The following is a 22,125-nucleotide window of genomic DNA, read 5'->3' as shown; positions in this document are numbered from 1 at the left end:
TCCATCAGAATCTCACCCGACCTCCAGTTAGGACTCCGGGTCTGTGAGTTGGTTTTCATCTGGAAAACAGGTGAGAGGCTGGGCCTGTCCACTGTGGTGACCAAGCTGGGTTTCAGGACCCTGACCATTGACACTCTTCAAGGAAAAATGTCCCAAGTACTATTTAGTTCCCCAAGGGGTCTTCGCGCCTGTGCAGATCTGGGAGCGCAGACCTCTGTTCCAGAGAAAGCACTTTACGCCTTTATAAAAGAGCAACTCCAAGTAGTCCACAAGGACATTTCTCCGGGGCTTGGGGACCAGTTCCGGACACAGTGGCAGCCAAGCCATGACCCTCACAGCTCACTAGAGGGTCCACTTACCATCTCTGGCCATAGCACTGAATGTTTATCATTTCCTAGAATGACTCCTTCTCAAACCTTTGTTCCAAAAAATACTTCATTTATTAAACAATATATCCATAATCTAGAACATGATCCAAAAATACAGATATACATCTCTACATTATTTAATAAAAAGATTTACAATATTATCTTTCCTTTACAAAGGGAACATAGATAATTCCTTGAAAATAAAATGTAACATTCGTGTTAAAGCTGCATCATCTTTTTGGATGAAATGTGGTAAAAGTGAACACCACAAAATACATTTGTAGAAAGAAAGAAACTTCATAGAACTCTCTTCTGAATGAGAACATTTTTCTTAGACTTTGTTTTAAAACTTCTCTCGGCACAGGGAATGAGGACCAGTCCCGGCTCACTAACAACTAGGGAAAACCTTCCATCTCCAAGGCCCATGACAAGTGTCCGAATTCCAGCCACGGCCACACAGGGAAGCTGCTCTCAGGACAGCGTTACTGCTCAAAGCCAACCCTGACCTGGGCAGCCAGCTACAAGTCGGGAGTGCCTCATGGCTGCCCGGGACAGGACCATCGTCCCCACACGTCCCAGCAAATCTCCGTCATCCCTGTGCAGACCAGAAGCCACCAGGCTCCTGTGGCCGTGGCTGGTCACATCTCACAGCCGGCCACCGGGGGCCAGGCACACGGGCCCAGCTCTATCCGCAGCCCCAGCCGGCAGTTCCATGGGCAACGGCCACGGGGGGCTCAGTTTCACACATTATTTTTGGAAGTGCAACGTGTGTTCTTCTACAGGAAAACGAGAGGCTATTTGTCAACCTACTGACTGCTAACACAGCACTGAGTGTCCTCTGAACAAGGTGCCCCTTCTCTGCAAGGAAGTCCTGCGGCCCTTGGCTCAAGTGCAACTGAGACAGGGACCTCTGGGCCCAGCCCAAACCCCCCCTCAACCCAAGGAACAGGGCTCTGCAGCCACCTCCAGGTCAGGTCTGGTGCCCGGCAGGCGCACAGGATCTGGTGGGAATCACCCCACTGTCGGCGGCCAGGCCTCATGGGGCGATCGTCAGAGGCACCAGCCACCCCTGCAGGACTGGAGCCAGGCCAACGGGGAGGACCTGGTCTCTTCAGCAAACAGCCATTGCTGGGTGTTGCTGCAACTATGGGCAGCACTTGCAGTCAGGAAGGGGCAGTGGATCCGTGTTGACACAAACAGTGTTCTGGGGAGGGAATCTTCCTATTCTGCTCACGTCTTGTGTTCTCCAAAGCTCTACCTACACATGTTGTTCCAGGGATATTTACGTAACCGACAGAGGTGAACGCAAGAGACAGCAGGCACAGAGACCTACAAAAAGAAGGCCGGTGGCTGGGCTATCACCTGGCGACACACAAAACCCCACAGGGAAGTTGGCCAGCCCTCCTGCGCTGCGAGCGAGGCCCCGGACCAGGCACCCCGGCCAGCCACCAAGCCACCCCTGGGCACCGGTTTCCCATGATGACGGCAGCCGGAAGTGTTCTAAGATGCAGTGCAAATAGGACAGCAGCTTCCAAAGGGCCATCACAAACTCGTGCGCTCACCTGCCCTCTCCAGAGAGACTGGTAAGACAGTGAAGGAAACAGTTTTCCACAGTTTATTCCCCACAATCTTTAAACACCTGTGTTAACAAAAATCTAAGTGACCAAATACAAATGAGCCTCGTTTTTGGCCACAGCTGAGACCGAGGAACGCGAGCTGGCCGGTGCTCCTCCTGAGCCCCCCTCCCCTCCTTTCTGGGCAGCAGGAAGGCATCAGCTCTGGGATAGCTCGTCAGGCCAGCTGCTGACCCCCTACCCTAACCATGCAGCACAGGACGGAAAGGGTGGCACTCTCCAACTGACCCCACCTGCAGTGCCCTGGAAGCCCCGAAGGGACAGTGGGACAGCACATGGGGCACGGGCTGACCCGCCGAGAACCACAGATGCAGGCTCACGGCCCTCTGATGTCAAAGCTAACATTCACCTCTCATTTACCGACTGGAAACGGCCTTGGTGAGGAGTGGCCATGCAGGACACAGTCCCCAAGTTTCTCTCCACGTCATCTCCTGCCCTTGATGAAATATTAGAGAAAAGGCGGGAACATATGGTAGACACAGTCACTGCAGGAAGCAGGTGCACCATTTCAGAAGGCCTCCTGATAAAGAAGGCAAGATTCTTCGACAGTTAGGAATGTCACATCTTGACCCCGCCTCCTGGATTTCTTTTCCTGCCTCGAGGACAGAAACAGGTTCCCTTTCTTCGGGACTCCTCGGACTCCTTTAGACGTGTGCCGGAGGGTCTCCGAGTCCATGCATGTTCCCAGAAGTCACACTACGCACCATCACAAATGGATCGCAACACGCCAAGCATATGTAATTTCCCCCAACTATTCCCAAAAACATGGTTCAGGACTGGTTTGGTGAATGCAGATTAAACAGAAGACACACTCTAGTTTGCCAGGTTCATTCCAGGACTGTGTGGCACAAGAAATTCACAAATCGTATCACATGATCGTCATCCCCTTGGACAGGAGCTGCTGACCGACCCATGTGCAACAGGACAGGTTTAAAATCAGGTCTCACTGGACTGGACTCACTTCACAGACACACGGACCCACGATCTCCATGCTGTTATGATAATTTCATCTTCACAGTAAAAACGTCAGGAATTCCCAGAGAAACGGCGCACCCACTGTCTGTCACACGGCTCCCGTGGGCCAGTCACGGGAACGACCGCTGCGTGCTGACGGAGAGCCGTCTACTCCAGAAGATGAAACCCTCACAGAGGGAACGGGGAGCTCAGACGGAAACGGCAGTGCACAGTGAAACAGAGCGCTCCGCCCCTAGGGAGAGCCGACCTGGCCCAGGCAGGCCATGGGCCCTGGCACAGAGCCCAAACACGGCAGACGACTCCGGCAAGGCCTCGCAGGGGACAGATGCGCTGCCCGACGTGCTGGGGCAGCCCCAGGAAAGCAGGACGGAGCACGCGGGCTTGCGCCTCAGCTGCAGAGGGACGGCAGCGCATGGGCTAGACGGTCCCCACTACGGCGCCCATGGAAGGCTCAGCTCCCCGGCACAGAGCCGGTACCACGTCTCCAGAACAAAGTCATCATGACGAGTCCCCGTAAGACCACTCCTCGCGCAAACAGGGCTCGGGAGGATTCTTGTTTGTTTTAGGAAGTCTCCAGAATTACAACTGGCCACTGAGTTCTTAAATATCATTGGAAACAAGGTAGTTTTAAAATGAAGAAAAAATATTGCAACGTGAAGAAGGAATATATTAACTTGCTCTTCTGGTCCAGGCATCCACCTTACTTCTTCTTCCTCCTTTCCTGAACGCACCGTGGACAGAACCTGAGAAGAAAGACACAGGGATCAACCCTGTGGGTGCTGAGGCCCCAGCCTGCCCCCCGGGGCGGCCAAGACAGTACCAGGGGACAGTGCTCAGAGCACACAGCTGTTGCATCGGGAAACCCCCGGCAAGGGGAACCCCAGTGAGTCACCCTGGCCAGCATGTTCTGGAGTCGACAGATACAAGTCAGTGAGGAATACTGTTTCTGCCCACGAATGCTCCTCAAAGTCAAGTTAACTGGTCATCCCTGGGCACTCCTGTGGTCGCCACTGATCACACTGGAGGCCACACCCACAGTCACACTGGGGACCAAGCACAGTGGAGCACAGTGCATAGCACACTCAGCCGGGCGTGCTGATGGGCCCTAGGACCTGCATGACTAGCCAGGGCTCCCTGGTGATCCTGGGCAAGCAGGACACTGCTCTCACCTCGGCCCTCCTGGCTCCTGACTCAGGAGGCGGCTAATGGGCCCAGCCCAGCCCCAGGCCTGTTTGCAAGGGTTGGGTCCGTGCCTGGAAGTGACCGCCTAGCACACCACTGCTGCAGCCCCAGAGGAAGCCAAGCCCCCCCGCAGCAAACAGGCCTATGTAACACTTGTGCGGCATGAACACCTGTCAGAGCTGCAGGCTTACTTAAAAGGGAAGCTGCCTGAACACTGTGTTTCTGGAAGGACCCCAGAGAAACAAAGAGTTACACAGCAGTGGCGGGGCCCACCCGGCCTTCCCAACACTGCTCGTCCTACCCTGCTTCTAGCATATGGTGGGGGATCCCCATCTGCACAGTCCTCCCAGAAGCAAAATGATTTTCCATCACCTGCGGACTCTTCCACCCAAGATTTCCACAAACAACTCAAACCAAATCTCCCTGTCTCATGCCCCACCACGAGCCACACCTGCCACACAGGTGGGCCAGCAGCCCCACACCTCCCACTCAGGTGCCCGCCCAGGCAGCAGGGCTCTGTCAGGGGCGAGTCCCATGGCTGCTCAGTCTCCCTGAGGTGACCCGGTGCCGGGTCTGCTGGCACCCACTGAAACCTGGGATGACACAGTCTGTCCTTTGGGGCTTTCTCCTCTCCTCTGGAGAACAAGATTTCCAGGATTTCATTTTAGAATATACGTCCCTTCTAAGCACAGATAAATAAAACCCGGTTTTTATTGAAACCTCAGAAATCTCAGAACAACACAAAAGCTGCTGCTGCCATTGAACCCAAGGATCAGGAACAGAAAGGGCTCACACTCTCCAAGCACCTTCCCAATGCAACAAAGGCCCCTCAGCAGGTGCCCAGCCTGTGCCCAAGTTTGCATCCATCTTACTGTTTGTGCTCTTTGCCTTTTCCCAAAACTTCTCCAGGGACAAGAGCTCTCCATTTCACACCTGTATTTCAGAGTATCTCTACCTCAATAAATAGAGGCAAAACAGGGGCACCTGGGTGGCTCAGTGGCTTAAGCCTCTGCTTTCAGCTCAGGTCATGATCTCAGGGTCCTGGGATCGAGCCCCACATCAGGCTCTCTGCTCAGCGGGGAGCTTGCTTCCCTTCCTCTCTCTCTCTCTCTCTCTGCCTGCCTCTCTGCCTACTTGTGGTCTCTCTCTCTGTCAAATAAATAAAATCTTAAAAAAAAAAAAAAGAATCAAAACAACTGTTCTCTCCAAGAATCTCACAAATGTCATTAGAGACCTGGCCCCAGGTGAGGAGGGCAGCAGCTGTCCCCCCAGCAGCTCAGCCCCGAAAACCAGAAGCGCTGCATTGGGGGGCCCAGTTCAGAGGGAAGCGGCACGTAGGATGCCCCACAGACAGGGAAGGACCGAGCAGCGCCCCATACTGACCATTTTCCTTTGGGTTTCGTGGTCAGATCCACACAGGCGAAGTGAAACCACTCAATAGGACACTGCAAGGTAGAGGGCAGGCCACAGTCAGGACTCCTGTGCTCCATGGGCCGGACACCAGGGTACACGGCCCAGGCCGCAGCCCATGCCCAACCCGCAACCCCCACCCCACTACCAGGGATGCCGGCCCCACCCGCAGCCCATGCCAGCGCCCACACTCACGTCTGGGTTGTCGCAGCCTATCATCTCCCCATAGGACACCTGGTGACACAGGCAGTACGTGGGCTCATTTGGGTCCACAGGCATGTCCAGCACATCAGAGGGGTGCACAGACAGGATGGTGTCGGTGAACTCAGACCTGCAGGGAAACCCCGGCCGTGAGCACAGGCGGGCAGGGATGGAGCATGCCCCTGGCACAAGAGGAGCACAAAGGCACCCCAGAGGATGTGAGGGGAGGCACTCACCACCCAGCACTGGGGTTTGACCCCACTCTGGGGGCACGAATCCATCTCTGTCTTGTCCCTCCATCTGGACAGGACCTATTTCCTGGGCTCCCTTACCCCCTGCCCCAGATCCACCCTCCCCAGCCTCTTGGGGATCCTCTCCCTCGGTGGAGGCACACACCCCCAACTCACCAGCCGCCCAGTTGATGACACTGGAGAACCCTGGACCTCAACCAAGACTGACCCTGCCGCCTTCACTCACACACCCAGGACCACATCTCCACCCCACACATGCCCACGGCACCTTCACCCCAAAACGCAGAAACCTCCAGATGCCCTCCCCATTCCTGGAGCTGTCAGTCTTGGAAATCCCCTCCCACCCCCAGCTACCCACCTGCCAGTGGGCCATTTCTGACCACATGGCGCCGCCACCCACCCACCCCCATGAAGCAGGCCTATTGCTCCCCACTTCCACTGCCCCCTGGTGTCCTGAACCAGTGGCCCAGCCAGAATCCAGCCTACCCAAGCCTCCCTCCCTGTGGGCTGCCCATAGCCCTGCAGCTGAGCAGTGGGGAGAGCTGGAGGGAGCATTCACCTGCGAGAGAGCATGAAGGGCTGGGGTGCTCACTCTTTGTGTGATTTGGCAGCTTCAAAGAACCCCGCCACTACCGGACAATGTAGACACTCTGCTCTGACTGGCAAAGAAAGACCACCCTCCCTCCCCCTCCAGAATCAAGAACACACAACTGCTGCGGGGACACAGCCAGTTCACACCAGGAGCTTGAGAGGGAGCTGAGAAACCGCAGCAGGTCACATGGAAGCACACCGATGATATGTCCCAGAAGCTACTGCCACCCTGTTCTCCCAAACTCTCTGTCAGTAAACACTGTGCCTCTACAGTCAGATCCCAGGCTTAGCCCTGTGCCTCCATGCCACACTGCTGTCCTCCGTCCCAGTGCCCCTCTACCCCCAGAGACCACCATCCTCCATCCCAGCGCCACCCCAAGACCACTGTCCTCCATCCCAGCGCCCCCCACCCTGAGACCACCATCCTCCATCACAGTACCCCCTCCAGAGACCGCCATCCTCCGTCCCAGTGCCTCCCCCAGCCCCCGAGACCACCATCCTCTGTCCCAGCAACCCCCCGACTGCCATCCTCTGTCCCGGCGTCACCCCCCCCCCGCCGACTGCCATCCTCTGTCCTAGTACCTCCCCGCAAGAGCACTGTCCTCTGTCCCAGCAACCCCCACCCGAGACCACCATCCTCTGTCCCAGCACCCCCCACCAAGACTGCCCTCCTCCATCCCAGCACTCTCCCCCAGAGACTGCCATCCTCCACCCCAGCGCAGCCCCCAAGACCACCGTCCTCTGTCCTAGTACCCCCACAAAAGCACCATCCTGTTCCAGGACCACCCCCAAGAGCGCCATCTTCTGTCCCAGTGGCTGTCCCCCACAGAGAGCACCACCCCTCGGGTGGAGCAAGTGATGTCCCTTAAGGCTCAAGAGCCTGTCGCAGCCTCTGCCCTCCACAGCTGAGCTGCTGTCTCTGGGAACAGACAGGGCTTTCTCTTTTTATCTGAAATCTGGATGCATCACGAAAGGTACCCTGCTCCAAATGCACTCACACGCACTCCCCACACGCTCACATGTGCGTACACACTCCCCACACACACACATACTCTCCACACACATGCGTACACTTTCCGCACATGCTCACATGCTCTCCACACACTCTCACACATGCTTACAAGCTCTCCACACACCCCAGGCATTCAGCCACCCTCCAGGCAGCAACATGGTCTCCAGCTGTTCTGCCAAGCAGATTTCTCGGCTTGGCCTGACAACCTCACCCACCGCTGGATGTGTCCCTCCCATCAGTGGGCTTCCACCCCCGGGCACTCACCTGGATGCTCAGTGCCAACCCGTGTGGGGTCCCCCACAGGCGCACTCAGGGCACACACCTTCCATGTGCCAACTGCGCTTCGGCGGCTCTGTGTGCTCTGCTGGCAAAGCCTGACTCAACTACCACACGGAGAGCTGACACCAGCCCTGATCCCCCATTCCCCAGGTTCAAGGGCCGCCTCCCTCCAGTCTCAGCTGAGGGGGTTCTGGGGCGGGAGGGTGGAAGGGAACGCCAGGAGGTCCCAGGGAGGCCAAGCCCACCAGATAGGCTACAGATCCCATGTCAGCCGTGCTGGGCACGAGCGGTGTCCTCTGAGCTCACTCCCTAGACACGGTGGTTAACCCTCCCCAGGCAGCCCAGGGACGCCCCCTCCAATGTCTGACACCTCCGCTGTGAGGAGCAATATCAGAGCAAGACTTCGAGCAGGCCCAGAGCTGCTCATGCAGCCCTCACACACCTGTCACCCCAGTGAGCTCCTCTGGGCTGTCCCGACATCCATACAGTAGGACAGGAGCAGCACAGCTACCCTGGGGGGCCGTGGAGAAGGACTTCACGCAGAAGGGCCAAGTCCAGCCCAACCTGCCTGCCAAGGAGCTCTGCATACCTCCCCCCCGAAGTTCCCCTTCTCAGCTGCAGCCAGCCCAGAAGAAAAGCTGGGGCAGCAGCAGCCGCACAGTCCACCTCCTCAGCGCCATCAGACAGTGGTCAGCAATGTGCACTGTCACAGCTCTGTCCAGGGAGAAGCTGCATGCTCGTTCATCTCAAGTGTGTCCACATAGGCAGCGGCAAGACACATGACATGGGTCACCATGAGGTCTGAGCTCAGTCAGGTGCACGCCCCGCCAGGGAGGCTGGGGCCTTGTTCCCCACAAGGGGACCCCTGGTGAGAAGGAGGCCAATGACGGCACCTGCTGTCTCCATAAGAGGCCACTGTGCTTTGGGTTCTGATCAGCAAGGAGCAGGAAGACTCAGAACCCTGCAGCTACAAGTCAAGAAAACAGGCCCAGAAAGCTGCTAAGACCATGTTTTAAAGACACTGGCAAAGCTGTGGAGTGACATGGGCCAGAAGCACCCAGGCCAAGGGAGGGGCAGTGGCCGAGCTGGCAGGCTGCCCCACTCCTGGGCTCAGCCAAGGGCTGGCTGTGCTCCGGGGGATGCACGAAGCCAGAATGGTCGCAGACACTTGCGACCCTTACACTCAGGGCAGGAGGAACCCCATAGCCTGTTTACTGAACCTGGGGGCCCTGCAGCTGCTGCAGAGTGGCAGGAAGGCTGAGCAAAGATCCGTGTGGTGCTCTTGGGGAAGGGGCCTGCCTCCTCCTGACCTCTGCCAACCACAGCAACACGGCAGGCAGGACACAGGATAGGAAAGCTATGCGTTGCCAGAGCGCTGCCCAGCCACACAGGGAGCCTTTCAAGAAGGAGAAATAAACCATGGGTTCCCATCAAGAATGGGGGAGGGCCTCCCCTCATGAGGCTTCGACATCAGAGGGGACTAGGCCCAGGCAAAGGGCCCCTAGCCCCCACCCAGCTCAGTTTGCCTACACCAAAAGCAAAAGAAACTTCTGGGGAGAAATCTCACCCCACATACTCCTCGTACCCTGAAGTCAGACAGATACGAAGAACCATGGGATGAGTAAAAGAGCAGGAAAATGTGGCTGCAACCCCAGGAAAGGCTCAGGAGAGGCTCAACTCCGCCAGACCCACAGAGCGCCAGCTCAAGGAACCAGGTGACCCCAGTCAAAATCCAAACAAATCCCCCGAGCAAATGAGGAGAAACATTGTCTTAATGTTTAGTGAAGATATGCTCTTGGGGTTTCGTGTCTTGTCAGCAACATCAAAACCCTGGGAAATGCCAGGAGTCAAACAGTCCAGGTTCTTTGAAAGGAAAATTATGAAGAAAGAAAGGGAAGGAGACAAACGCCCAAACGAAAGAGACTAACAGGGCTTAACAACACAAGAAAAGAACAAAGCTTCCACTTCCGACCGGGACCTAGCAACAGGCACTGAACTTGCATCCTACTGTGAACAGCTAGAAAACAAGACAGAGCATGTCACACAGCTGTTTCCAGACACTGACAAAAGGCAGCTGAGGACTGCAACCCCAAGCGAAGGTAAACAAACAAGGTGAGCCCTGCCGGCAGCACTTCCCACGCCCAGCCCGCCAACAGAACCAAATACAGCACAGTGTGTCAAACGGAGGAAGACCCCAAATTTCCAGGATGTTAAGGCTGCTGGAATCTGCTGGTGAGCTGCTGTAAAGGACAAGGGTAAAGAGAATGTGCTCTAGAAATCTGCAAAGGGATCTCTTTTGAGTTTTTCACAAAAAACTAAGCTGTGCCCAAGGTGAGAATCCATGAGCCCAGGCAGAGAACACAGGCGCGCTGTGAGCTGAGCAACAGAGGCTTGGTGGTGCTACAGCTCCAGCCAGCCTGCCGGGAGAGGCCACACTACAGTCAACAGGCGTTCAGAAGACAACCCAGAAGGGCCACACCTCAGCAGGATGACATCAGCAACCCCAGCAACCAGGCTACCTTCACCTGGAGGTTGGCAAAGGGCTGCCTGCAGCTGGCTGGCTATCTCTGTAAATAAGGTCTGATGGAAACACAGCCACATCACCCAGCTATATACTTTTTGTGGATGGTTTTGATATAAAACAGAAGTGAGTGGTCACAACAAAGACAATATGCCCTGCAAGCCTAAAATATTTACTATCTGGCCCTTTAAGGAAATAGGGTTCTTTTACAAAGGTTAAAAATGAGCCTGCGAGGGCACCTGGGTGGCTCGATTGGTGAATCATCTGCCTTCAGCTCAGGTCATGATCCCAGCGTTGCAGGATCAAGCCCCACTTCAGGCCCCCTGCTCAGCAGGGAGCCTACTTTTCCCTCTCCCTCTGCTCTTCACCCCGGCTTGCGTGCCCGCTCTCTCTCTCTCAAATAGATAAAAAAAATCTTTAAAAAACAAAAACAAACAAACAAAAAAAAACGAGCCATGAAGGATCAAGTTGATCCACAGGTGATTAAACCATTGAACAAAAATTAGAAAATAAAAAAAATTCAATACCCACGAACCAAAGACAACAAAATGCAGACACTCAACAACGTAATATTCACACTAACATCCCATGAAAATTCACTAGACATGTGAAGAAGCAGAAAAATGCTTCAACCACGAGAAAAACCAGTCAATAAACAGACCTACCGAAACTATTCAAATTGTATAAGTTAAATATGTAAAGCTTTCCGTATGTCAATCATACCTTAAAAAACTGGTCTTTAAAAAGAAGAAAATATATTTGGAAGTAACAAATAGATTCAGAAAAAAATCTTTCAAAAAGCTATTATAAATACTTGTGTTCAAAAACATAAAGAAAAATATAAATGTAATAAAAACAGAAAGTATGAAATAGAAATAAATAGAACTTCTTTACAAGAGAATCTCTTAAGTGGAAGATTCACTAATGGAAACTAAGATTAAATTAGATGGATATAAGATTATATCCATCTAAGAAGACTTGAAGATAAAGTAATAGAAACTATCCAAACACAAACTAACCAGACACAAAGAAAGAAAAACACTGGCCAAAAAAATAAGCAGAGCCTCAGTGAACTGTGAGAAAATATCAAGCTAATGTACATGTAATGTGAGTCCAATAAAAAGACAAAAAGAGAGCAGAAAAAACTAAAAATTTCCAAATTTGATACAAAATATAAACCAGCAGTTCCAAAAAACTCAATGAACTCCAAGCAGAAGACACATTAAAAAAAACCCACGCCAGAACAAATCATAATTAAGTTATTAAAAATAAAATTACTGATTGGAAATCTTAGAAGCAGCAAAAATAAAGCCACTTACATATAAAAAATCAAATATAAAAATTATCATTAATTTCTCATCAGAATCAATTCAAGAAGAAAGACAATGGGACATCTTAAGTGCTAGAAGAAAAAAGTCAATCTAAAATTCTATATCCATCAATAACATCCTTCAAAAAAGGAGATAAAATAGACATTTTCAGAGAAAATATTTGAGGACATTCATCATCACCAACAGCCCTGCACTATAAAACAATGTTAAAGTAAGTTCTTTAGGCAGGAGAGAGATGACACCAGAGGAAAATCTGCATCTACATAATGAAACAAAAGCAGTGGAAATGGTATGTGCGTGGAGTGACAATAAACGTTTGAAAATCTGTTTAATATAATTAATGGTTTAGACCTAAAATAAGAACATGTTTTGAGGCTTATATCATGCGTAGAAGTAAAACTTTTGACAAAAGCACAAAGGACAGGAGGTAAAAATACTTAGGTTGGACCTTACACTAAACATGAAATAGCATAATATCATTGGAAGTTCACTTCATGAACAGGGTGTACATACTAGAACAGTCCATGGGGGAAAAAACACTAAAAAATATTTGATTAGGGGCACCTGGGTGGCTCAGTGGGTTAAAGCCTCTCTGCCTTTGGCTCAGGTCATGATTCCAAGGTCCTGGGATCAGGCTCTCTGCTCAGTGGGGAGCCTGCTTCCTCCTCTCTCTCTGCCTGCCTCTCAGCCTACTTGTGATCTCTGTCTGTCAAATAAGTAAATAAAATCTTTAAAAAAAAAAACACCTAATTAATCTAAATGACACTAAAATAAGAAAAGGCAGAGACAACTAACTGCAAGAGAGTAAATTTAAATCCAGTCGTATCAGGAATTGTATTAAATCTGAGACTGTAAATATTGCAGTAAAAAAGAGGCAGCAATTCTCAGACTAGATAAAAAAAAGCAAGACCCAACTTTGCTGACTTCAAGAAACCCACTCTAAATACAAAAACAAAAATATGTTGAAAGTAAAGGGATACCTGGGTGGCTCACTCAGTTAAGCCGCTTTCTTCGGCTCAGGTCATGATCCCAGGGTTATGGGATCGAGTCCCGCATCGGGCTCCTGGCTCAGCAGCGAGCCTGCTGCTCTCTCTGCCTCTGCCTGCTTGTGCGTGCACGCACTCTCTCTCTCTGACAAATAAATAAAATCTTTAAAAAAAAAAAAAAAAGAAAAAGGAAAAAGCTCCACCATGCCAAAACTCATCGTAAGACAACTGGAGTGATCATCATAATATCAGACCAAGTAGACTTCAAAACAAAGAATATTACAACAAATAAAAAAGGAAGACATTTCGTAACAATGAAGTAGTCAGCTATTTTTAGAAAAACCTAAATGCGAAGGTAACAACAAGTAACATAGCTTTAAAATGTGAAGCAAAACTGACAGGAGAAACAGACAAGTCCATAATTAGAGTTGGGAGACTTCAACATTCTTCCCTTAGCAATTTATCAATCGAATAAACCAGTATCAGTAAGGAAACAGAAGACCAACAACACTACCAAGCTTTCTGATTGACAGCTACTCTCCACCCAAAACAGTAAAACATGACATTCTTTTCTAGGGTATAAGGAATATACAGGAAGACTGGACCATAAACCATAACACAACTCTTAATCAATTTCAGATTATTTCTATTTATGATATTCTCTGATCATAGCAGAATTAATTTAAAAAATGAGATCAGAAAGCTACCTGGAAAATCCCAAATTATTGGGAAGCTGAGAACATACTTCTACATAAGTTATGAGTCAAAGAAAAATCACAAAAGAAATTTTAAAATATTTTGAATGGAATAAAAATAAAAATACAGCATATCCAAATTTGTGGGATATACTAAAATAGTAACTAGAAGAAAATTTATAGCTTTAAATACTTATATTAGAAAAGACGGAAAGTACGAAAATCACTGATCTAAGCAACTTCCACCTTAAAAAGCTGGAAAAAAAAAAAGCCAAGTAAATCCAAGTAGTGGGAAGAAAAAATAAAAATGTGAGCAGAAATAGGGGCACATGGGTGGCTCAGCAGGTTAAGTATCTGACTCCTGATTTGGGCTCAGGTCATGATCTCAGGGTCATAAGGCTGAGCTCTGCATCAGGCTCTGTGCTGGGCATGGAGCCCAAGATTCTCTCTCTCTCCCTCTGCCCCCACCCCCCAAAAAAATATATGAGCAGAAATCAATGAAATAGAAAACAAACAATAGAGAAAACATAAAACCTATGAAGCCAAAATCTAATTCTCTGTGAAGATCAAGACAAAATGAGAGAAGACATAAATTATCAACATCAGGTCTGAAAGAGGAATCATCACTACAGATCCTACAACAGAAAGACGATTGTGTGACATTATTAATAATCTGATGTGAATAAATCTGATGACTCGTGAAACAACCAATTCCTTGAAAGATAGAGATTACCAAAACTGACTCAAGAAGAAATGGAAAGGCTCAATAGTTCCATTAACTTTAAAAAAACTGAATACAGCACTAAACTGTAAACTTAAAATAAGAACATTTTATTGTATATAAATTATTCCTTAATGAAATTAACTAAAAGGTTAAAAAAAAAGAGCATGATTAAACTATAGTGTCCAGGAATGTACATGTTGGGAACAAAACTACAAAGAATGGGCATAAAAATGGCATAAGTCTGGGTCATGTTCACTTGGGGCAGAGGAAGGAGGTTATGATTTCAACAGGGTACATAAAAGTGATTCTGGCAGTAGTCAGTGACAGACAAGGATGTGCCTCGGAGGAGTTCATTAAACTACGTTTGTTCTGCGTTTGTATACTGTAAGATGGTATTTGGAGTTTTTCTTAAAACTTTAAACACCAGGTTTAAGAACCAAAACTTCTCCCTTTTTTTGGTCAAGAAACTCTCTGAGGTCTCCCCCAACTGTGAAAACCACCTCCACGGAAGTCACCAGATGCTTTACTGTTTTCTCTGTACTCTAAAAATCACTTCTGTGAAGCAACACAGTAGCTTGGGGGTTGGCGGGGAGCAGGTAGGAGAAAGCTTTAAATGAAATATTCTGAAGTTCAAGGTAAATAATACATATATTTAATAAATGCAGTCATGCAACTTAATAACAAATATATCCAAAATATATATTTATACATAAAACAATGGACAGCTATATATTTAGCTGTTAAAGCGTGGCTTAGCCTGAACTGTCAATAAATATAGTGTCTCTCGAGAGGCAGGACACACAGTGGCTAAGAGCGTGGGTTGTGGAGTCGGACCGCCCGGTGCAAACCCAGCTCCCCCGCGCAGGAGCTGAGAACCCTAGGGCTGGTCGTGCTCCCTGGGAACCCCGTTGGGCTGCCGAGCACAGCTGGAGCCGGAGCCAGAGCCGGAGCCGAAGCCGGAGCCGGAGCCAGCCCGTGGAAAGCATGCAGAACTACACCCACCGCGGGCATGCAGGAAGCACGTCCTCGCTGTTAGCTGCCATTGGTGTTTCTAGATGCTAAGGAAATACTAATGCTAAGTAATCTTTGGAGAGAAAGAGACAAGAAAAGAGCCTCTCACCCTCCTTTATGCTTCTTTTTCTTTGGAGTATCTTCCTCTGAGGTCCTCCTGCCACGACCCCGGGAGCCTCTTTTTTCTTTCTGACCCCGACCTTCTGAAAGACAATAAACCCCAATTACCCTCAAGAAATTCACGAAAGCAGGACACAGGAGTTACTCAAATATACTTCCCATAATGTTCCTGACATGTTTATCACCAAAACGCTTCAAAACTCCATAGATAACAGTAACAAAATAAAAAAAAACTTAACAGACTTGCTTTTTAACCCTCGTCCTCCGGAGCCTTCAAAGTCACTGCCCTCCATCTTGTCCTTCAGATCCGCTTCGAAGCGTGCCAGGTCTGCATCAAGCCTTCGGATGTGTTTATCCACCTACCGAGAAGGATGCTCACAAGTCTTACTTAAAAATGAAAGCAGAACACCTCAGGAATCCCAAATACACTGGAAACCAACCAGGAAGTACTTTCTTGCCCTTTACTTGGGTTTTCAACAAAGAAAGCTCCTAAAACAAGGTCCACTATCTCAGTTTATGAAGACTCTTTGTCCCCACGTTTTGACAGCTCCACAGAAGAAATCCTACTCAGGAAAACCATGAAGGGAGACAATAATGAGAAAAGGAGCTGGGAAATGCAATGGAATGGGGATGAGGACATATAATACTGAACCCTAACTTAACCTGAGTTCAAAAATCTAAAGAACATACAGGTTCTCACAGAAAAGGCCTCTAACACTGTATTTAGGACAAGATAGAAGAAAGAAGAAAGAAAAGGCAATGGTTGAAGCACGGGAATATGACAGTGACCACACCGCCCAACAAAGGCCGCCTCCAGGGAGACTGCCAGGACTTCACGAGGATGCAACACAAGGCGTCCCTTCACTCAGTGGGCTCACAGCAATGAACCCATTAAGCCACACCAAGCGTCACTGTCTACCAATCCTTGTCAGGAAACAAGCTCCAATCTCAAACCCTATTATGACTCAGAGAAAACCTGAATGTGTCTGACAACTGCTGAAACCTAACTCTTAAAAAGCAGGCTGCTTATTGTAGAGATCCAGGGCTTCGCAGGGGCGCCTGGGGGTTCAGTTGGTTAAGCATCCAATCCTTGATTTCGCCTCAGGTCATCATCTCAGGGTCTTAGGATCAAGCCCCGTGCTGTCAGGCTCAGGAAGGAATCTGCTGTAGGTCCTCCTTCTGCCTCTGCCTTTCCCCACCACCCTCATCCCCTTATCCGTGCACGCGTGCCCTCTCTCAAGTAAATAAATTAATCTTAAAAAAAAAAAAAAAAGATGCAGCACTTTGGGGCATCAAAAACCCAAATATAAGCATTATGTTCTCCTTTTTGAGTATTCCTTCTCAGCTACAACTTAATTCAGGTTTTTTTAAAAATTCCCGTTTTTTCTCAGGGGATAGGGAATGGAGTCAGGGGACAGCATGCAGGCCTTCCTTCACTACACAACTTGATGTGCATCACAGGACAACTGCTTGTGTCCCATGGGAGCCCCACACAAAGCTACTTGAGAGAAAACTGGACACGACAAATTCTAGTATTTGACCTAGAACTGACAAAAAGAAGCATTAAAAACACACAAAAACTTAAAGAGTCACTAAAGCGTCCAAACACAAACACAGAGGGCACGGAAACCAAACTGCAGGATGACAGTCCCTGCAAAGGACACTCCAGTACTTGCTTCCTCAAGAAGCATCTCCCCATCAAAGCCTGAGCCCACCTGGCACACAGGGCCTCTGAGCCCCAGGCCCATTCCTGAGTGACAGGGCAGAGCCCGAACCCCCCACCTGACTCCTGCCCTGCCCTTCTCACCATCTCGTAGGTCTGCATGGCCAGCTGCACCTTATCGTCACTGTACTCCTTGCACTTGCTGTAGGCACTCTGGATCTTCTGCAGGTGCTCCACACGCTGGTCTGGAGAAAGGGTCTTCACCGTGGATATGTACTCTGCGGCCAGGATGTCAATCTCGGCTTTCTTATCTGACACAGAAATGGGGGAAAAGCTAGTCTTTACAAGAGATTCTAACTAGCAAGTAAAGCTGAACAAGGCCGAGCTGCAGGGTGCCGGGTGGCTCAGTGGGTGGAGCGTCTGTCTTCAGCTCAGATCACAATCTCAGAGTCCTGGGATCGAGTCCCACATCAGGAAGCCTGTTCTCCCTCTCCCTCTGCCACTCCCCCTGCTTGTGTGCACTATCTCTCTCCCTCTTTGTCAAATAATAAAATCTTAAAAAAAAAAAAAAAAAAGCCAAGTTGCAGCAAAGCAGGGGCTGGCTGAACGCTAGTGGGAGCACGGCAGGCACGCCTTCAGCAGACAGCCCAACACTAGGGGACATGTGGACGCCACAGCCCGGGCAGCACACCCAGGACGGGACGATGTGCAACCGCCCTCCCAGAAAGGACGCATTCTGACCTCTCGGATTCCCAACAGCCCCTGTTGGAATAGCAAATCATGGGCTCACCTTGGCTAAAACCTGGTGTTCTACTCTTCAATACACACCCCCCCAGAGATTTAGGACACATACAGGAAAACATTCATCAGTGCAGACAACAGGAAACAAGCTCAACGTGCAATCCACAGTAAAACAGACTAAGATGCTGTGGTCCATTCACACAGCAAACCAACGGCACACAGCCACGAGGATTCTTCCCACAGAAGGCAGCAGTGAGCCACAAAAGCAAGACATGAAGGATGACACGCAAGGAGACACCATCCATATTAAGGACGGACACATACAACCGAGAACTCTTTGGTTTAGGAAGGTAAGAAAATGTGCTGCAGAGGAAACTGAGGGTGGGAGCCCCTTGGCGGAGGGACAGCACACTAGGGTTACACAGGGCCCCAGGTACCAGAGGCCCCATTGCTCCATCCCGGGAGAGGTCTGCAAGGTGCTGCTTGTTAAGCAATGGACAAACACTTATGCTTATTCCTGAACACAAATGCTGTATTTCACAATAACAGAATTCTCTGTATCTACTGTCAGGTGATTGTAGCTCAGTGAAAAACCACAGCTATTCTGATCTTACAAAACATGTGGCAGGCACAATGAATGAAAAATCACCCATGCCCAAGCACATGGCCATAAAACATGAAACCTCAGGTTCAAAGACAGCAGCCCAAGAGCTGCTAAATAGGAAAGGAAAGAAGAGCACATGTATCAAGGGTGAGGAATGCGAACAGGAGCAGATCTCTCAGGGCAACAGGGAAGCTGGGAGACAACGCAACAACACCTTCCACATGCTGAGGTAAAATGATTTTCAAGCTGGAATTCTATACCCAGCCAAAGTGTTCATCAACCGTGATGTAAGCACGTTTTCAGACATAGAGCGTTCTAAGAAATCTACCTTCCCATGTACCGTGTTTCAGGGAGCTAATGCAGGAAAGACTCCAGTAATGCAAGTTGTCAAGAAAGGATGTTTACAACACAGGAATCAGGGTCCTGCCCCAAAGATGAGCAGAGACAGTGCCCCAGCCATTGGCCCAGACAAAAGCCACAGGATGGGAGGCTCCAGCAGAAAGGTCTGGTGAGGAGGGCAAACTCGGGACGGGCAGAACACCTCGTGTGGCAGACACAGTGAACACGGGGAATGCATATGGAATATAGAAAACAAAGCAATTCTGAGCGCTAAGAAAAACAGTTATTCAGAAAAAGGTCACATAAGCAGAGCACGAAATGTGGCCCAGGTGCAAGCCACTGCCACGGGGTCCTGAAGGAAACACCATCCCTGGTCTATAGCAGACTCAGAGTCCACACCATGGCGCCAGGAAACGGTGGGGGTGGGGGGATCTAACCTTCATATTCCACAGTAACAGAATAAAGACCAAAGCAAAAGGGATATAAAGTAAGAAACAGCAGCAAAACCAGGATGTTTAGAAACAGGGAGCTAAATACCAGAAGACTGCAAAGTGCTATCTGTTTAAACCATGTGTACATAATTTGAGGAGCGCCTGGGTGGCTCAGTTGGTTAAGCAACTGCCTTCAAGTCGTGATCCCAGAGTCTCGGGATCGAGTCCCACATTGTGCTCCGGGCTCCACAGGGAGTCTACTTCTCCCTCTGACCTTCTCCCCTCTCTTGCTCTCTCTCTCTCTTTCAAATAAATAAAATCTTAAAAAAAAATTTTTTTAACTATGTGTACACAGTTTGAAACTAGAAAACCTTTTAAAAGAAAGGAAAGGTAATGAGGAATCCATGACAGCTGTGAAGATGCCACAGGAAGATGTGTCAGAACCCAAAACACTAAGTCGAATTTTAAAGCGTCAACACCATCCATAAGACATCAGCCAAGGCCCAAAGCTGAAGGCTGGGCTACAGCCCCATTGCCCTGGGGCCCTGGGAGAGCAGGATCACCTCTCCCAGCTGTAGGGCCCACCACAGGCTGGACTAAAGAGCCTGGACCTACCTTCTGTCCTCTGGTCCAGCTCTCGCATGAGCTGGAAGTTCCTCTGAAGCTCACATGGAAGGTTCTCGATGCCTGAAACACAGAGACGTGTACTTCTCAGCAGCAGGACAAAACCTGCCTTCTAGACTTTATACCTAAAGTCTACAAATAATAAGCTCACCTCATTTTCTGTTTCTGTGAGGATTTGGGGAACAGAAGGATTAACGTATCTTTTTGGGGGGGATGGGTATGAAACTCTGATAAGACTGACAGGCTTCAGAGGGTGTTGGAAGCTGGAAAAGTTAGAGGAGGACTTACCCTTGAGCTGCAAGCAGAGGCTAGGAAGATGGCCCGTGTGACCCTTCCACCCTACACCACCAGCGAGTCCTCCCCTCTCAGTACTCCCCCACAGCAGGTAAGACCAAATCCCTGGGGTCTGTTTGATCTCCCCCCACCCCAGCCTTATTCAAACACCCAGTGCACAGGGTGGAGCAGGCCAGTGCTGTGTAGTGTATTTCATGCAAGGAGACAGGATATTTGAGCTACACAACACAGAAGGCATTGGCCATGGGGCTGCTGGGCACCTGAAATGGGGCTACTATGACTGAGGGACTGAACTTTGCATTTGCTCAAGTTTCATTAATTTCAAGTTAAACAGACCACGCTGGCCAGCATAGGTAGAGGACCCCAGGCCACACTGCCTTCCACACTGCGCTGCCATCCTCCTGCTCCAGGCCAGCCTTCCAGCCTGTCTGCACAGCTGACAGCTGCCCAGCTCACCCAGAGAATGGCACACAGGCCCTCCCCAGCCTCAAGGCTCACCACAGCCTCCCCAAGGACCTCCCTGTTTGGTTCTATCCTGGGCTCTGCGGGACAGTGCCATCCCGGGTCTCTCACAACCTGCTGGGCTCCTTCATGCCCCTTAATTTGCTTAATTTTAAAAATCCATTTGCCCCATTTGGAAATAAGTTCCAAGAAAATGAGGACCGAGGCTTAGCACACAGCAAGTGCTCAAAAATCAAGCAGTCACCTCTATCCTGAGCCTTCACACAGGTGCCCCATGCATGACGGAATCCACAAACCTCCAAGTGTCCTCATAGGGCTTACTGGGTAGGTACTGGGACAGAGAAGGAAAGCCACAGAGCTCCCCAACAGACATGACAGCACAGTAGTGACAATGGCAGGGAAAGGCCTCCCCTTTTTAGTGCTTTCCCACCAGGACTCCCCCATGGCTCAGGCTTGGACTGGCAACCACCCTGGGGAGAGCTGAACCCCACCGTGTCCCCCAGGGCAGTGGCTCACTCCCAACAGGCAGGAGAGGCAGGTACCAATAACCGTGCATATTCCTACTGCAACACAGAGCTCCAGAGCGCCCAGCCCAACCACAGCCAGAGCCAGATCCAGATCAGCAGCGTTCAAACGCGGGCTTTCCGCTGTCGAATGCATGACCTTGATAAGCTACTTGGCCTTTGCGGCCTGCATTTCCCCATCTGCTCAGGAGTTCTCAGGAGGCCCCAAGCTGAGTTGCATGTAGACAAAAGGACGCCTGCAGGAAGCAACTCTCAGACCGCTTTCCGTGGTGACCATCCCTGGGCTCAACACCTGAACCACCCGCCAGTCCCCTCCCACCAAGGCCACGCGGAAGGACGGGCACCCTAGGGGACTGCCCATGCCAGTTATCTTCTCCAACTCCCAGGTCACCGCACGAGCCGGCACAGAACCCAGGCCGGAGACCTCCCCCCACATCCCAGACCCGGAGCCCCCGCCAAGCACAGCCCAGCGTCCGAGGCTTCTGAGGTCGACCACCTGCGCCCGACTGCGCGGTGGGGGCGGGGCAGGGGCGGGGCCCTAGGGTGGGGTGGGGCCAGGCGAGCGGAGGGGGCTGGGAAGGGCGGAGCGGGGCCGTGAGCCGGGACTTGTCCGGGAGGGGCCGACGGCGGGGAGGGCGGAGCGGCCGCTGAGACCAGGGACGAGGGCGGGGCCTAGCCGGGGAGGGCGGGGCCGTGGAACGCAAGCTCCGCCCAGAGCGCACCGGCCCCCGCCTCCCCGTGACGCACCTGGAATTGGCGCGGCCGTGACGGTAGGACCCCGCGCCGCGCCCCCCGCGCGCACCTCCCTGCGGCCCCGCCCCGCCCGGCGCGCGCCCCCGCCGCCCCCGCCGCTGCCGGACCGCCCCTGCTGTCCTAACGAGCCCTCGGGGTCCGCGCGCGGCACCTGGTGCCCGCGGGGTAGGCCCGCGTGGGGAGGCCTTGCGCGGGCGCCGGGCCCGAGGGCCGCGAAGGGTGCTTACTGTCCAGGTAGTGCTCCAAGTACATGGCGGTCGCCATCTTCGTCCGCGGCCGCGCTCTGGGTCTGCGCGGGCGGGCGGTACCGCGAGGGGCGGAGGCGGGGCCTGTGCCTTCAGTATTAATGAACCTCGGGTGCTGATTGGCCCGTCAGGCGGGGCGGGGCGCCTTCTGGAT

At 51.0% G+C, this 22,125-nt stretch overlaps 1 protein-coding gene across 2 annotated transcripts; it reads right to left on the bottom strand.

The window, feature by feature from the left end:
• Nucleotides 1-421: 421 nt before the first annotated feature.
• On the bottom strand, nt 422-22,011 carry ING5 (inhibitor of growth family member 5). 2 transcript variants are annotated; one of them, XM_044242042.1, is made up of 8 exons: nt 21,954-22,011; nt 19,685-19,756; nt 17,099-17,265; nt 15,539-15,650; nt 15,281-15,374; nt 5,765-5,900; nt 5,543-5,604; nt 422-3,720 (listed from the first exon to the last, which is right to left on the bottom strand). In XM_044242042.1, the coding sequence occupies exons 1-8, from the start codon at nt 21,988-21,990 to the stop codon at nt 3,678-3,680; spliced, it is 723 nt and encodes a 240-aa protein (XP_044097977.1). In that variant the 5' UTR covers nt 21,991-22,011; the 3' UTR covers nt 422-3,677. The 2 variants fall into 2 exon arrangements, with proteins under 2 accessions (XP_044097977.1, XP_044097978.1); XM_044242043.1 differs by lacking the exon at nt 21,954-22,011 and adding an exon at nt 19,845-21,328.
• Between the last annotated feature and the right edge of the window lie 114 nt (nt 22,012-22,125).

The sequence above is a fragment of the Neovison vison genome, chromosome 3, assembly GCF_020171115.1.
Source record: "Neovison vison isolate M4711 chromosome 3, ASM_NN_V1, whole genome shotgun sequence".
Lineage (NCBI taxonomy): Eukaryota > Metazoa > Chordata > Mammalia > Carnivora > Mustelidae > Neogale > Neogale vison.
This window is presented reverse-complemented; position numbering and strand designations above follow the sequence as displayed.

What these genes read in the sequence shown, in the direction of transcription:
- ING5 (XM_044242042.1), bottom strand. Translation starts at nt 21,990, where the DNA reads ATGGCGACCGCCATGTACTTGGAGCACTACCTGGACA. An exon ending in AAAAAGAAGCATAAAGGAGG is followed by an intron (nt 5,901 to 15,280) that starts GTGAGAGGCTCT and finishes GTTTCCCTGCAG; the next exon opens with GTCTGAGTTCACCGACACCA. An exon ending in ACGAAACCCAAAGGAAAATG is followed by an intron (nt 3,721 to 5,542) that starts GTCAGTATGGGG and finishes CTTTCTTCTCAG; the next exon opens with GTTCTGTCCACGGTGCGTTC.